Consider the following 16,561-nt stretch of genomic DNA (forward strand, 5'->3'; position numbering starts at 1 on the left):
ATTGAACGAGTCCTAGAACTTGCATAATCTAATTTCAAGTGTGTTTATGCATCATATATTCCATCATGAATGTTTGCAGGTACTCATTGAGTTTGAATTTGTTGTGTACAATTGGGCTTCCCCAAATAATTCACCAAGTTGAGTTTCTTTCAACAATTGTGCACAATGACAATGATATTTGGACTTTAATTGCAGGGTTTGCTACAAAATGGAATGGAAATAGCAGAAAAAAGACTATCAAAATGCTCTGGACAAGGAATAGAACAATTCAAAATGGAATCTGCACTAATTGCTAAACTCCAACATAGGAACCTTGTGAGAATTTTAGGTTGTTACATTCACAAAGAAGAGAAGATGTTGATCTATGAGTACTTGCCAAATAAAAGTTTGGACTTTTTCATTTTTGGTATGTCTTCTTTTCCACATTAACCTCACCCATCATCACTAGAAAACGATTCTCCCATTACAAACATATCAGTTCCAAATAGCAGGATTTATACAGAAGTAAGAAAGCACGAATGCAATATAATCTAATCCAAGTTCTCATTTCTTCATTTAGATGAAACAAAAAGGTCATGTTTAGATTGGGAAAAGCGATTTGAGATTATTTGTGGAATTGGTCGAGGGATCTTATATCTTCATCAAGACTCAATATTAAGAATTATCCATAGAGATTTAAAGGCCAGCAATGTTCTACTTGACAATGCATTGAATCCAAAAATTTCAGATTTTGGTATGGCAAGAATTGTTGGAGGGGACCAATTTGAAGCTAATGCAAATTGCGTCGTTGGAACATAGTTAGTATGCTTGAAAAAAAAGATATACTTTTTTAACCGATTACTTGACAACCATTTTACATCTAAGGAGAGTACAAACTACAGGCCTATGTAAGAAAAAAAATACTAAGGATATCTTTGTAATTTGCTTTCATATTGTGATACTTCAAATTTACATGTATGTTAGTGCCCAAAGGGCTATCTTTGATCATTTTATGTTGAGGTTCAATATCTTCCTTTTCATTGTGCTATGACAGTGGTTATATGTCACCTGAGTATGCAATGCAAGGACTTTTTTCAATAAAGTATGATGTATATAGCTTTGGGGTATTGCTACTGGAGATCATTACTGGGAAAAGGAATAGTACTTACCATCATGATGGCCCTTCCTCAAATTTGGTTGGACATGTAAGTACATGTGCAAACAATGACCGCAAAATTAAGCCTATATTGTTGAGCCTAATATGATTAATATCTTGTCTCAAGTTTGGGACCTATGGAGAGAAGACAATTCCATGAAAATAGTCGACCCGTTACTAGATGAGACATACCCTGCTAATGAAGTTTCAAGATGCATTCAAATTGGACTTTTGTGCGTGCAAGAACATGCAACAGACCGGCCAACCATGTCAACTATTGTTTTCATGTTGGGTAATGACACTCCTCTTCCTTCTCCAAAAAGACCTGCATTTAGTTTGAAGGGTACTTACAATAGTACAGACAGATCAACTAATGCAGCATCTAATTCTATAAATGAAATACACTTTCTAAAATTGATGGTCGTTAAAACCCCAAACTATTTGAAGCAAGTGCACAAATATTCCATTACAACATAGGATCGAGTTACTCTAAGTCTACTCTACATTACTATTTTTTTTTTTTTTTGGTATGAATAATTGGAAATAATGTATGCACTGTAAAATTATTACAAAAAAGAAGATAATATATAATATTACACAAACTATTATTGTCCAGAACTTGTGATGAAATCACTACCATCTCCTTTAGCTTTTTCTTTCAAGTGGTTTCTGAAATTAATATACAAAAAGTTAACTACGTATATATGTTATGTGGAGATAACTTCATTGGTTTTCAGAAAAAGATGTCCAAAGTTACAAAGATCTTTTCTTTTGGTGTGAAATTTACTAAGTTTATCCATGAAGATTTAAAAGAGGAACGCTGAATGCATAATACTGGAATTTAATTTGGATTTCAGGGTGTTTTACTCAAAAAGGAACCATTGTATTTATGAATTGTGCCAAGCCTATTGATATTGTTGGTTTTTAGACCCCTTAAACAATTAATTAAACCTAGTTAATTAACCAAGTTGTTACTTAGTCCAATTAAACAAGTCTAGGTTATAACAATAACAAGATCAAATCATGCAAAGCAGCGGAAAATAAATAACACAAGATATGATCACCCAGGAAACCAAACCGGTAAAAACCTGGGGAGGATTTGACCTAACTATCCTCAAGGTAAACTTGAATCCACTATCTTGAAAGAATCGAAGTTCATACAATAAGACTTACAAGCCCCCACGCTCGACTTCTTATTGCTACCAACCAGTAGAACTTACTGACACGACCACGTGCAAGCTCCGAATCTACGGACTCCTTCTTTCTTGGATTCACCACCAGATACAAGCACACCCGCTTGTGTTTTCTTTAAGCTTCAATGGCAGCAACTGAATTGATCATCAGGGCGTAGATAAATCTTCTCCTTGAAAACCCTGAGTTTGTGTAAAGGAAAGCTCCTTTAGATCTCACAAGAGATTTACACAAACCGCAAATATGAGCAACACTAAAATGTGGCTAGGGTTTGCCTTTTATACTTAGGACAAATAAGAAACCCTAAAAACATTTTAAAACAACTAGGGCTGAGTTGGACGAATCTACAGAAAAGCATTCTGCTCGAGCTTTGACCGATCGAGCCTGTCTCTCGATCGATCGAGCCAGGCCGAAAGCCATAATGCTTCCTACTTTAACTCAATTCTAACTTTACATAAAATCACAACTTTGAGCTAGACTTAAACACTTCTAAACACATTATTTTGATCATGGTTTGCCAACATTACACATTAGAGTTCTAAATACATAAAATCCTAAACTTTAGAACCTAACAAACTCCCCCTTTGGCAATCCGTGACAAAACACAACTTAGAAGCTCAAAGTTTACAAAATAAAAAGCCCTTTACAAAATAATGCTCATAAAACAAATTCAATTCTAACTACTATCCATCAATTGCAAGTGTAGACAGCAGCTCAATTGAATCAACTTGTATATTTCCTGAAACACTAAACAAAATGCATAACCGCATGTGTGGAAACAATACAAGTAAACAAAATAACTTCTTGATTTCAAACAACACACGAATAAGGACATATATCAATGAATAACTCATAAATATAAATCAATAAGCAGTTTGAAACAAGAAACAAATAAAAATACCATCAAAACATAAAACTCCCCCTAACAAGAATATCCATAAAAAACAAGGTAAGAGCTAAAAATGTTAAGTACACAGTGAAGCACCTAGATACAATCTAAAACTCCACAAGCTCCAACCAAAAAACAAAATAAACTCCCCCTGAAAACAAAAACCCTACAAAGTACTCCCCCTTTTTGTGACGGAATGCCAAAGGGCAAAGAAGATATCCATCATCAAAAGGGAGGTGGTCTAAATTGCGCCAACTCTGCAAGCAAGGCACGGATCTCATCAAGTATGTTCACCAAAATCTGTCCTTGAGCCGCCTAAACGGTCAAGACATGATCCAACGTGCGACGAATGTCTGAATCATCCGAAGCAGTTGGTGGAGGAACATCAGCATCAGCATCAGCAGCAGCAACTGTACCTATAGAAGAGGAAGGAGGGGGAACACCACTAGATGACGCACCTCTAGGACGAGAAGGAGCAACTCTCAACTGAGCAGCCCTCTGACGAAGAAAGGTGGCACCTATGGGAGCAATCACATGAATAGGCTCACCAGACGGAAAACCATCTAGACCTAAGTAGAGCAAAATCCTATGAATGAAGATAGGATGAATCAGTGCATGCCCTATGGCAGAACTCCTATGAACTTCGTTCAAAGAACGAAGGAACAAGTGAGGAAAACTGATAGACGCTCCAGAAACAAAAGCGTACAAAAACACACATTGCTCTAGAGGGATGGTGTGGAAGTGAAAGATAGGCCACAAGGAATGACACGCTATCCTAAAGAGGAGATAGGCCGTCTCGGTAAGCTCAGCGGACGTGATCCGAGGATCAGTACCCTACTGAATAGATGACCCAGTGATGTAAGACATGACAACGTCTAATGAGAGTGGCTCATCGTAGGGATAGTCAACATCCCGAACAACCGGCACCCTAGGAGCCTCAGCCACTACTTGAGGGGTAATGGTGAACTTTACACCTCGTATCCAACTCCTAATTAGGGTGTTGGAATCATAGACATGGCAAGAAAGGTTCGAGAAGAACTCTCTAATCAGGGCGGTCGGGGGTGGATGATCTATCTCTAAGAGAGGCAACCAACCTCTAGACTCAAAATTGGCCCTAATGGCCGGATCAAGCTGATCTAACACAACAGCTCGCTCAGACCAGATCTTACGCTTACAGTTCAAAGTGTCATAGGCTTCCCTACACTTATCATTCCTAAACAGCTCAACCCTAGTGGGAGACTTAGAGGAAGTTGGTCCTATGAGCTCTAGTTTTCCTAGGCATGGTGCTAAGATAAGGATCAAAACACAGAGCGAAAGAACAAAAACACAAAAACAAAAACCAAAGACAGACTGCAAGTTAGCACAAAAACAGAATATAGAATAAAGATCTATATGATGCATGAACAATTTTAAATGTCATGATGCATGTTCTAATGCAGCGAATTAAGTCCAAAAGGTTCAAATTACAAAATTGGCTTGAACATTAAGATTTTTAACACAAAAACCCCAAAATTTGGAAAACCACTTGATCAATTTGAAAAATATTGACGAATTGATCATTACACATGATATAATAGCAGAAATAATGACCAAATACATCAATTGGATAAACCAATTTCATCAATTCAAGCCAATTTGACAAAATCCCCAATTCGGATCAAATTCAAAACCCTAGAATTTTCAATTTTTCAAAAACCACAAAATTGATCAAATTAAACTATAGTGAACATCATTATAACATCATAGCACAAAAACCCATTGATCAATTTCACAAAAATTGGTTTGAATTATCAAAAACCCCAATATGATGAAAGTACCGAAAATGCCCATGAAAATGCATGAAATAAAGAAATAAACTTGAAAAAGAAGGGCAAAAGGGACTTACCGGCCTCCAAGGACAAAAACCTTGCAAGAATCTTGAAGGAAAACGACAAAAAAAGGATGGTGGAGCCTAGAGCCAACGCGGAGAGAGAGAAAAGCAAAGAACTATTTGAAAAGTGCCTTTGAAAAAGTCCAAATCTGTCTTTTAAAAAACCTAATTTACGAGTTTTGATCGGTCGAAAATCAGCTTCGACCGGTCGAAATATACAGAGACTCCCTCTCTCAAATTTTAAAAATTTCGATCGGTTGAAAAACAGAATGGACCGATCAAAATAGGCAGAGGCTCACCATATTTTTGAGGAAAAACACAATTTTTGAAAAACAAGTTGATTTAACTCAAAGCATTGAAATTTAAGAACAAAAATGCATGAGTATGAGATGATATGATTTTCAAATCATGGATTTTAAGCCCAAAATTCACAAAAACAAAATTTTTGCATTCTCCAACAAATTTTCAAGCAACAAATTAAGTTTGCACATAATTCAAAGTATTTGCAAAAACTTGGTTGGTCAGACCATAACCACACACAAGAACATGTACAATGTTTAGCAAAGAGTAACTCGTGTAGTGTGTGCAACTAGCAAAAACTTGAGATGCATGTGAGGTGATATGTGAATAGCAATCAATCACAAAGTCTACAAAATTCATCACAAAGAATTTAAAAGAGACTATCACTTAAAGAGTTACATCATATAACTCTCACATCTCCTAGATCATAAGCTTGCAATCATGTAAGTTTCTTGTATTTATGCCTCATAATATACATTCCAATTTTAAGTTATGTGAGTTTGGCATCAAGCCTAATAGTATACACCAATTTTGATTTTAAGAATTAAGCAGTTTAACCCGAGGCTTCACCTTATGTTCTTTTTGTGCATATGCTACACTTTCTCGAGCACAACATCTTATGATATGCACTAAGGTGTTCATGATTGGCTAGTGAACAGTGGTGAGATGGTTATTTATGCCTTTCTCTAAAGGTACAAGTCCGACAGTCAAAGACATATGACTTCAAGATCAAGACAGAATGATGAAAAATCATAAACATCTTTCTCACACAACATGCACTACAAAGTTCCAACTAGTTAAGTGCAATAAATAAGCTCATCAAAGCTAAACAAGGTACAAAAAACATGTTATATGAAAATAAATTGACCAACCTTGTTCTCAAAAACCAAGAAGAATAGTGCAAAACAAAATGTGCTTCCTTTTTTTATTTTTTATTTTTTTATTTTAATAAAAATAAAAACACCTAGAATGAAATGCATGTATGTTATGCTATGCAAATCCTAGAACCAAAAAAGACAAAACTAAACTAAAGAACAATGGTCACAAAGGGTAGAGCAAATGAAGCACAAGGACCATGTTAGAAAAACTCAGTTAGGTCGAGTCTTTTGCGTCCAAAACCTTTTAGATGCACCACGAGCATTGGAGTTCTTATTCACTTGAGAATGATTACCAACTCCAGGATTGGAATAATGGTTTAAAGACTTTACCAAATCACCAATAAGTACCATAGGATCAAGTGCTTGAGGCACAGGTACTTTTGGTTTGTTTGCTCTCTTAGCAGCTTGCAGCTTGTAGCAATTTGGACGGATGTGTCCAGTCTTTCCACAAAAGTGACAAACCCATGTAGGTTTATCATGTGTCTTGTCCTTAGATAGGGTAGGCTTCTTAGGCTTAGACTCTTTCAGATCAACCTTAATCTTCCTAGATGATGAACCTTCTAAGGGTTTAACAACCTCACACACAGGGGGTTTGACAGTTTCACTCACTATCTCACTCACTAAAGGTTCAGAAGAAGAAGATGAAGGAACAAACTTTGTGGAATGGGGAGCGGACACAGAGATGCTATCAACATAACCTAATCCAGTTTTATCAGAAGATGACTTTTGAGCACTCAGCATTTGATCAAGTTTAGAACTAGCAGATCTAGCAACAGATAAATCAAGTTCCAAAGATTTAACTTTATCAAGCAAAAACATGTTTTCAGTTTTCACATTGTTCAAAAGATCATTAGCATCAAACAATTTAACAAGCAAATTTTTCTTTTCAAGCTCAAGAGATTCAATTTTTTTCAGGCCAAGTTCAACATTCATAGCATCCTTTGCAGCAACTTTGCAAAGTTTGTTATAGGCCTCTTGAAGATCTGCATCTTCAGAGAGTTCCCCATTAGAAGGGTTCTCTTCAACAGATATGCTCTCATCAAATACAGCAGTAGTAGTGAAAGCAATGAAGTTTCCATCCTCATCACAATCAGATTCATGATCAGAAACTTCACCATCACTAAGGGTTACAGCCATAGCCTTACCCTTAGACTTCAAATAGGTTGGACATTCAGATTTCATGTGTCCATACCCTTGACATCCAAAACACTGAAAGCCCAAGGAATTATTGGAAGATTGACCTACCCTTTCTCTAGGTTTATCATTGCTGTTAACCTTAATGGGATCATGCTTCCTAAAATTTCTAGGTTCAGCAATGTTTGTGCCTCTAGCCTTTCTATTGCTATTCCTGAGAAAGTTTCTAAAGTTCTTGGCAAGGTAGTCAATCTCTGTAGTAGAGAGCTCATCATCAAATCCACCACCTTCAACATCATCAACTGACTTAAGAGTCATTGATTTGGATTTGGTAGTTTTGGGTAGATCCAACTCATAGGATTGAAGAAATCCTACAAGTTCATCAACAGGGATGGAGTCCACATCCTTGCTTTCAGTAATAGCAGTCACCTTGGGTCTAAAGTCTTCAGTCAAAGATCTAAGAATCTTCCTAACAATTTTAGGTTGATCATAGATTTCACCCAAGTTAAAAGCAGAATTAACAATATCATTCAATTTAGCATAGAATTCATCAAAAGATTCATCATCAGACATCCTAATGCTTTCAAACTTAGAAGTCAATTGCTGCAATTTATTTATTTTGACAGCCTTTGTGCCTTCATGCACAGTCTAGAGGATATTCCATGCAGTATGAGCGATCTCAACATTCGAGATTCTCTTAAATTTTTCCATAGAAACAGCGTTAAAAATAGCGTTCATAGCCTTGCTATTAAACGAAGCTGCTTCTTTTTGAGAAGTTTCCCACTCACTAACAAGAGTTGTGGGCTTCTCTCATCCGTATTCAACGGAGTTCCACACCCTCTCATCAATGGATTTCAGGAATGCTTTCATCCTTACTTTCCAGTAAGCATAATTATTCTCATCAAAGTGAGGAGGAATAACTAGAGAGTGTACATGTTCCATGACAACAGGGGTCAAGGATCAACTCAGTAATCAAAGGATCAACAACAAAAGAGCAACCTGCTCTGATACCACTTGTTGGTTTTTAGACCCCTTAAACAATTGATTAAACCTAGTTAATTAACCAAGTTGTTACTTAGTCCAATTAAACAATTCTAGGTTATAACAATAACAAGATCAAATCATGCAAAGCAACGGAAAATAAATAACACAAGATATGATCACCTAGGAAACCAAACCGGTAAAAACCTAGGGAGGATTTGACTTAGCTATCCTCAAGGTAAACTTGAATCCACTATCTTGAAAGAATCGAAGTTCATACAATAAGACTTACAAGCCCCCACGCTCGACTTCTTATTGCTACCAACTAGTAGGACTTACTGACACAACCACGTGCAAGCTCCGAATCCATGGACTCCTTCTTTCTTGGATTCACCACCAGATACAAGCACACCCGCTTGTGTTTTCTTTAAGCTTTAATGGCAGCAACTGAATTGAACATCAAGGCGTAGATAAATCTTCTCCTTGAAAACCCTAAGTTTGTGTAAAGGAAAGCTCCTCTAGATCTCACAAGAGATTTACACAAACCGCAAATATGAGCAATACTAAAACGTGGCTAGGGTTTGCCTTTTATACTTAGGACAAATAAGAAACTCTAAAAACGTTTTAAAACAACTAGGGCTGAGTTGGACGAATCTGCAAAAAAGCATTCTGCCCGAGCTTTGACCGATCGATAGGAATGGCAACGGGTCAGGTTCGGGCCGGGTTTTTCCATACCCGGACCCGACCCGCAGGGCAAGACCTGTGGCCTGGACCCGGCCCGTTTAGGGTACCAGGTTTTTTCCCGGGGCCCGGACCCGCCCCAATTGGGCCCCGTGGGCCCCGTTTAGGGATTGGGCCCAATGCCAACTAAAAAAAAAAAAAAATTTAGCCCAAATTTATTTTTGCCTACATTCAAGCCTGCATATGCCAATTCAAGCCTAGATAACGTGGCCCAAATGCCAAATGCCAAATCAGTCCAATACATATATCAATAGTGAAATTGCAAAGCTTCTAACTTGGTTCTGGACCACTTAAGAAGCTGTTCTATAGCGTTCGCGAATTAGTCTTCCCGGTTCTCCTATTAATCGAAAATAAATTTCAAACAGAGTTAATTTATGATTAACATTAAATTTTTTTTAAAAAAAGTTAAAATATTCTCTCTCACAGAATACAACAGCTCAATATTTGTTACCTAGAGGACAAATTGTAGGAATTTGCAAGAGAAATGTTTAAACACCATTTATTGTTCAAAACTATCAAAATATAGAACCATTCATTTAAGTAAAAGGAAATACATATGAAATCATTTTCGAACCTTAAAACTAACCCACAGCTAAAAAATTGAAAACCTCCAAACCCACAACAAATTCAATGAACCACCACACAATCAAAACCTCCAAACAAATTTTAATGAAACACTGAAAAAAAATATTCCAAAATTGTAAAACAAAAACCAGCCAAGAGCATGATTCAAATTCAAAAAATAGTACAAAAATATAACCCATAAAAATTCAGCAAATTCCATCATACAAAAAATCACCAACCAAATCATTAGAGATATTTAAAAAACAACTTTTAGCAAACCAAAAACAGAACTTTTTATTGAAAGAACCAAATAGAACTTAAGGAATCAAACAATTCTATTTCTACCCAAAAAAAAAAATAGAAACAACAAAAGAGAAAAGCGTACAAAGAAAGAAACTTAGGAGTAAAACTGGAATCAGAAGTTGATAATTCATTTTCGTTTTTGGTTACATTTTTCTAACCAATCAAATCCAAAATTTAGAAACAAACAAAAATAAAAAGAAGAAGTAAAACTTATAGGTGTGGTGGCTGCCGATGTGGCGGAATGAGGCGTCTCGGTGGAGGGTGTCTCTTTCTCTATTCGGAGTGAGGGTGAGGAGGCGAGGGAGGCGTGACTGAGGGAGTGAGGGAGTGTTGGACTGGCTAACTGCGTGAGCTGAGGGAGAGGGACTGCCAGACTGAGGTGAGGAGTGAGGACTGAGGGAGCGTGAGTGTCGGCTACTGAAGAGTGAAGAAATGAGGGATTAGGGTTAGAATATAGGAATATATATATACAGGGTATTTTTGTAATTTTAGGTGCCGGGTTTTTAACCGGGCCGGGTTTCGGGTCAGGTCTTGGATTTTTTTATAAAACCCGGACCCGACTTGGACCCACTTCGGGTTTTTTTTTTAAAAAAACCCATACCCGACCCTATTCCTAATCGGACCGGGTAAAATCCGGCCCATTAGGGTCGGGCCGAGCCGGATACCCGTAGGTCGGGCAAAAATTGCCATCCCTACCGATCGAGCTTGTCTCTCGACCGATCGAGCCAGGCCAAAAGCCATAATGCTTCCTGCTTTAACTCAATTCCAACTTTACATAAAATCACAACTTTGAGCTAGACTTAAACACTTCTAAACACATTGTTTTGATCATGGTTTGCCAACATTACACATTAGAGTTCTAAATACATAAAATCCTAAACTTTAGAACCTAATAGATATGCTTGGGTATGGCTAATATTTTTAACTTAAAGAGCACTTCAACCAAGACAATATTACAAAATAAGTTAGAACAACAGTTTATAACTTTGATGGCAAATCCTCTTGTACAGCAAGGAGAAGTGTGAAAAAATGGATGACAATAAGTTGTAATCATTTCCTCATTTTTGCTTAAATTTGGCCCAATTCTACTTTTGTGGTCACTTATATTTGTGAAGGTGCCTTATTGAGAATGTGTGATTCTCTCCTTGAAGTTCAACTAGAAAAAAAAAAACCTCAAACTAGTTTTTACAACATCAACATCATATGGACCAAATTAATGTTAAATAGCAGAACACAAGTGATGAATATAATTGTAGAAAATCTTATTATGTTAGACATCTACAAATTTTAAACAATTTCAATTTGTCAACTAGCTGCTTATAGGTTTGCAATTTTATTTTATTTTATTTTATTAGTGAAATGGGGATAGGTTTGTAAAAATTTTAAGAAAAAGAGAAGATCAATTGAAAGAATTTTAATATTTTTTGGGATGGTTTAACGAAACTATATATAACTAATAAGTTGCTTGTGTAATGCACTGATAATTTTGTGATATTTTATGTAAAACAGTTTTGTATAATGTTGTGCATAAATTATAAAGAAAAAGTAAACTAAATTAGAGTAAAGAAACATATATATTTTGAGATATTCAAAATTGGTTTAGTAGCTTCACTACATATTTGTAGCCTTCTTAAGGTAAGATTATTATTTTTTAAATCATGAAACCAAAGATAAATGCAAAAGAGTAACGGGGTCATGAAAATCAACTAATTTATGTTATGCTCACATATTTCATACTATGAAATATAAGTATACTCAACTCTCTGACTGTCATCCACTCATCAATAGTGCGACATTAAGACATGGTGTGGGCAAGTGTATATGCATCTTATAGATGATTTAAAATTAAACCATAATAGAATATGACTTTACATTGTGCAACAAATATTCTCTCTACTTATATACCCAAAACAAAAACTAACTAACCAAATTACCTAAACCTAAATCATATTTAAGTCCTTAATTTAAAAAGAAAAAAAGATTACCCGTAGAGGTTTTGGTGTCTTAATGGTGGTGGGAGGCTAGTATAACGGAGGTGGTGACCCCTTAGATTCCTCCTTCTCTCTCTTTCAAATGTTTTGTTAGTCTCAGGTCTTTTATTTTGGTAATATATAGTGAAATAGTGCCTTTTATTTAAACAATCCACAACATTTTTGTGTCTCTCTATCTCTCTCTAAAGTCTTATCTTGTTAGTTATTACTATTAGTCCTTACTTATTTTTTTTTTAAAATACTAAAATAGTGGATATGCTAAAAGACATGAAGAATAGTAAAAAGTGTGGTGTAAGCTTAGGCAATTAATGAGATAACAGTAAAATAAGATAATGTGAAATTTTGGGTAACAATAAAAAAAAGCTTAATGAAAGAGGTAAAAAAAAGGCAAAATGCAAAATTAGAGTGCCACTTGACAGGACCTCATGCACTCTCGCATGAGATCTCTGAGAGAGAGACATTTTGTATCAACTTTTATTCTACAATATTCCTCCAAAAAAATTTTTTTTTACTCATTCCTTAAACTGAATAATTATAATGGTTATGTGTGTACAATTTATAAGTGTTGTTTCACTGCATATTTAAAGCCTTCTCAAGGTAAGTGTTTTTTTTTTTTTTTTTTTTTTTTTTTTTTTTTTTTTTTTTTTAAATCATGAAACCAAAAATAAATGCAAAAGAGTAACAGAACCATGAAAATTAAATAATTTGTGTTGTGTTCACATATTAAATACTATGAAATAAAAGTATGTCCAATTCTCTCACTGTCATCTACCCATTGATAGTGCGACATTAAAACATGGTGTGGGCAAGTGTGTATGCACGTGTCTTATAGATGATTTAAAACCATGATAGAATATGGCTTTACATTGCGTACCAAATATTCTCTCTACTTATATACCCAAAACAAAAATTATCCAACCAAATTACCCAAACCTAAATCATATTTAATCCCCTAATTTAAAAAGAAAAAAAAAATACCCGTAGGGGTTTCGGCGTCTTGTTGGTGGTGGGAGGCCAATATGACAAAGACAGTGGCCCCTCAGATTTCTCTTTCTCTCTCTTTCAAATATTTTGTCAACCTCAAGTTTTTTATAGTGTGGTAGGCCAAGAATGTATTGACCCCTTGTGATGAATTAATTGATTAATTAGCCAAGTTTATTAATTAATCAAATTAACATGCAATGTACGTGGCAGCACAACAAATCACCAATTAAACTAAGTATGCAGTGGAAAATAAATTAACATGATGATTTGTTTATGAATGGGGAAAACCTATACGGCAAAAACCCCACTGGGTAATTTTAAAGTCACCACTCTTGATAATCCACTATTATCAAAACAAGCGATTACAAGTAAAAAAATCCCAGTAACTTATACCAACCTACAGTTAAATCCTTACCCCAATACCCAATTGGACTTGTTCTGTAGTGACAATCTCTCCTTTTAATGCACGGCTCCCAGTACATGACTAACCAATTGCACGGATCCCAGTACGCGACTTCAATCACCAACTAGAGAAGGTTGTTGGCTGCAAATTTATTCAGTTCATCACATGATGAAGATCGAGAAGCTCCTTGGTTACAAAACCCTACGGTGCACAAACACAACAACTTCTTCACAAGAAAGATGAACTAGGGCAAATTCTATCTCCGGTCACAATTTTCTTGAACAAACTTTGTTCAACACTTGTGCAACTTGTGTTTCAACCTCCATTGTTGCTTTCCTTCAACTTAAAATCATCAAGAAAAGGTATGGGTCTTATTTTCCTCATCTCATATTCTCTGTTGAATGAATGTTTTTTTTTTGTGCCATTTGGGTAGATACTATTTTAGTAACATTCTTCTCTTGGTTTAATGGATTTGGTTGGTTGTGTTTGCTGTTGCTATCATCCGTTTTCTTATTGTGGTCACATTGTGCCTTTTCTTTTGTTCTATTATTTGCCTGTTGTTGATTTTCAAACTCTTTTGATAAATGGGTTTGGTATATTTTGTGACTTGCTCCATCCGTTTGTGTGTGTATTGAAGTATGCTTGCGGCATTGGATTTCTTATCTCATATTATTGTGTCTTTATGATAACATAACATGTGTGTGATTGCATCTTGAAAGTATCTCTTTAAAACACTTCATTTTTTGAATGTTATGTCTCACTGCCATGTGCTTTATTTTGGGTTATGTGGTCTGATTTTTGCTATCCGTTCCTAATGTTCGAATGTTGTCATTTTCTGCATATCATGGTCATGGTAGACTGTCTCATTGACAGTTATTTCTGAATTTGCGTTTCACTATGCTCTATTGCTCTTTCACCATTGTGTTGCACCTGTCTTATTATGCACTTTAGTATGGATGGTGGTTTTGTTTGGGTCTGACCTGTCTTAAGTTTGTATTTGTGTATTAAAATCTCTGGTTTACACTCTTATTTGCATCTAATCATGTTGATATTTATCTTGTGTGGTGCTGTTTTTGGTTCTATGTTGTGGCCCTATTCTCTTGCAGATGTCTCGTCGATCCTCTAAGGGCAAAGACATTGTTGCTGACGATCCAGCAACCCCAGTTGCTAAAAGGACTCAACTCTCATCACAGTCATCTCAAGACTCCAATTTGGAGAGGTTTAGAACCCCGCTTACCTCACACATCTACTCAAATATCTTTGACAAGTCAACTCCTATAGTGGAACGGGTGGTTGAGTTTAACACCTTAGGGACCACTTTTATCCCTCGAATCTTTGAGCCATGAGATTGGGCAAACTTGTTTGGGAATTTTGTCGATCCAATGGATGAACTAGTTAAGGAATGCTTCTGTAATGCAAGTGATCTTGGAGTTGAACTCATTTTCTGGGTCAGAGGAAAGGAATTTGGCATTTCCCCGAACTCCATCGCCGATATTCTCTGCATCACTAGACCTAAGAATGTGGATCTAACTCTGTATGATGATCAAACTCCAGATATTCAAGACATTCTACAAGTTCTAGGTTCTGATCATGAAGTATCCAATACAGGCACATCCATCAGCACTGCAAAGTTTGCACCAGAGCTGACCACACTGAAGTTGATCATGTTCTCTAATCTCTACCCTCTGTCCAACACTACCTTCATAAATCTTGGGAGAGCTCAATTCCTTTGTGATCTCATTACAGGAGCCCCCATTGATATCTGTGCTCACATCTTTCACACCTTGAGGAAGACATCGGTTCGAACTGCAACTCGAGGATGTATTCCATTTTGCAGTCTCATCATGAAGTTCATTCTTCATGAAGGCATTGTTCCTCCCACAAATGGAAAAATGTTGACCCGTCCACGTCCTATTTCCATGTACACTCTTCAAGCTAGCAGAAGTCACTCCTTTAAAACACCAAAGAGTGCACACATCTCTCCGGTTACTCCATCTGCTCCTAAGTCAAGGACACCTATACATACCACACCTTCTTCGCGTGTTATTCCTAAAGTTCCACAAGCTAGCATTCTGCAAGCATAGACTGATCCTAAAACTGATAGAGTGGGTAGTTGCTTGAAAATATTCAGAAACGCATTGATGAGATGGTGACACTTCTCTACTCCACAAACAACCATGTTCAAATGCGACTCGAGACCATGGAGAATCAGCTAGACGCTATTCAACAGAAGTTGGACGACAGCCTTTAGCTATTCGTGCCAAAAAGGGGGAGAAAACATTCAGTAAGGGGGAGAAAGCTCAAAGGGAAGTGTGCATAGTAATATGGGGAGTACACACACATACTTTTGTTTTAAGTCTTATCCTTTAAACTTATAGGTTTATGTTTTTGGATATTTAGTGTTTCTATGGGTTTGATACACTGTGGTCTTGGTGTATTCTTGTTTCTAACTCATAACTTATAAACTTGGTTTACTCTTTTATATATATTGTTGATGTTATTCAGTTTATATTGTGATTTGTACCCATGTTACTTATGTAAGCTTTTAGGGTTATGTTTTATGCATGTTTGTAGGCTTTATGGTTTGTACCATGCTTTATGCAGTCTTTTATGCTTTGTTTAAATCAGTACTTCTATCTAAATGTCTTGCATTTTGCATTTTGCATTAAGTACTGTCACTCTTGTGCCCTTGTAGGATTATTCCTAGATGCATATACTTAGTGTATTATGCATTGGTTGAGTGTTAGGCATACAAGTAACTTGCTTTGTTCTTGTTAACTTGTATGTTCAAGTGTTCATTCCAAGTGTGAATGAACACTGTGATCACTACCTTGTGGTGATTACTTGTTTGATCAAGCCATGATTTGATACTTCACTTCATCTTTGCTTGATCACCTTAAGCCTGTTTCATATGCATTTCATACTTTTCTGCATATAATGATCATGGTGGATTGTTGTGTTTCAAGAGTTTCATGTTCTTATGATTCAAGTGCTTCACAGCTTCTAGAGTTAGGTGTGAGTGAGTTTTGTTCAACTGTTCCCAACTCATATGTTAAGTCTAGAGTCTGTTTTAGGGTTTTGTCACGGAATAGCCAAAGGGAGAGATTGTAAGGTTGAATTTAATCAACCATCTTATTGGCTTTATTCCGTGCCAAATTTGCTTGTATTTCAGCATTTAGTAACCCTGTATTTAGGTG

At 36.2% G+C, this 16,561-nt stretch overlaps 1 protein-coding gene across 3 annotated transcripts in view; it reads left to right on the forward strand.

Annotated features, from left to right (window-relative positions):
- The window catches only part of LOC126698846 (G-type lectin S-receptor-like serine/threonine-protein kinase RKS1), a 141,335-nt gene that overhangs the window by 91,725 nt on the left and 33,049 nt on the right, over nucleotides 1-16,561 (forward strand). The window contains exons 4-5 of one of the 3 annotated variants that reach the window (XM_050396344.1): nucleotides 196-406; nucleotides 560-813. In XM_050396344.1, the coding sequence (XP_050252301.1) occupies nucleotides 196-406; nucleotides 560-798 (450 nt within the window). In that variant the 3' untranslated portion in view covers nucleotides 799-813. Of the gene's footprint in view, nucleotides 1-195; nucleotides 407-559; nucleotides 814-16,561 lie in introns of those variants that run through there. The other 2 variants (XM_050396341.1, XM_050396345.1) reach the window with 2 other exon arrangements.

The sequence above is a fragment of the Quercus robur genome, chromosome 9, assembly GCF_932294415.1.
Source record: "Quercus robur chromosome 9, dhQueRobu3.1, whole genome shotgun sequence".
Classification (NCBI taxonomy): domain Eukaryota; kingdom Viridiplantae; phylum Streptophyta; class Magnoliopsida; order Fagales; family Fagaceae; genus Quercus; species Quercus robur.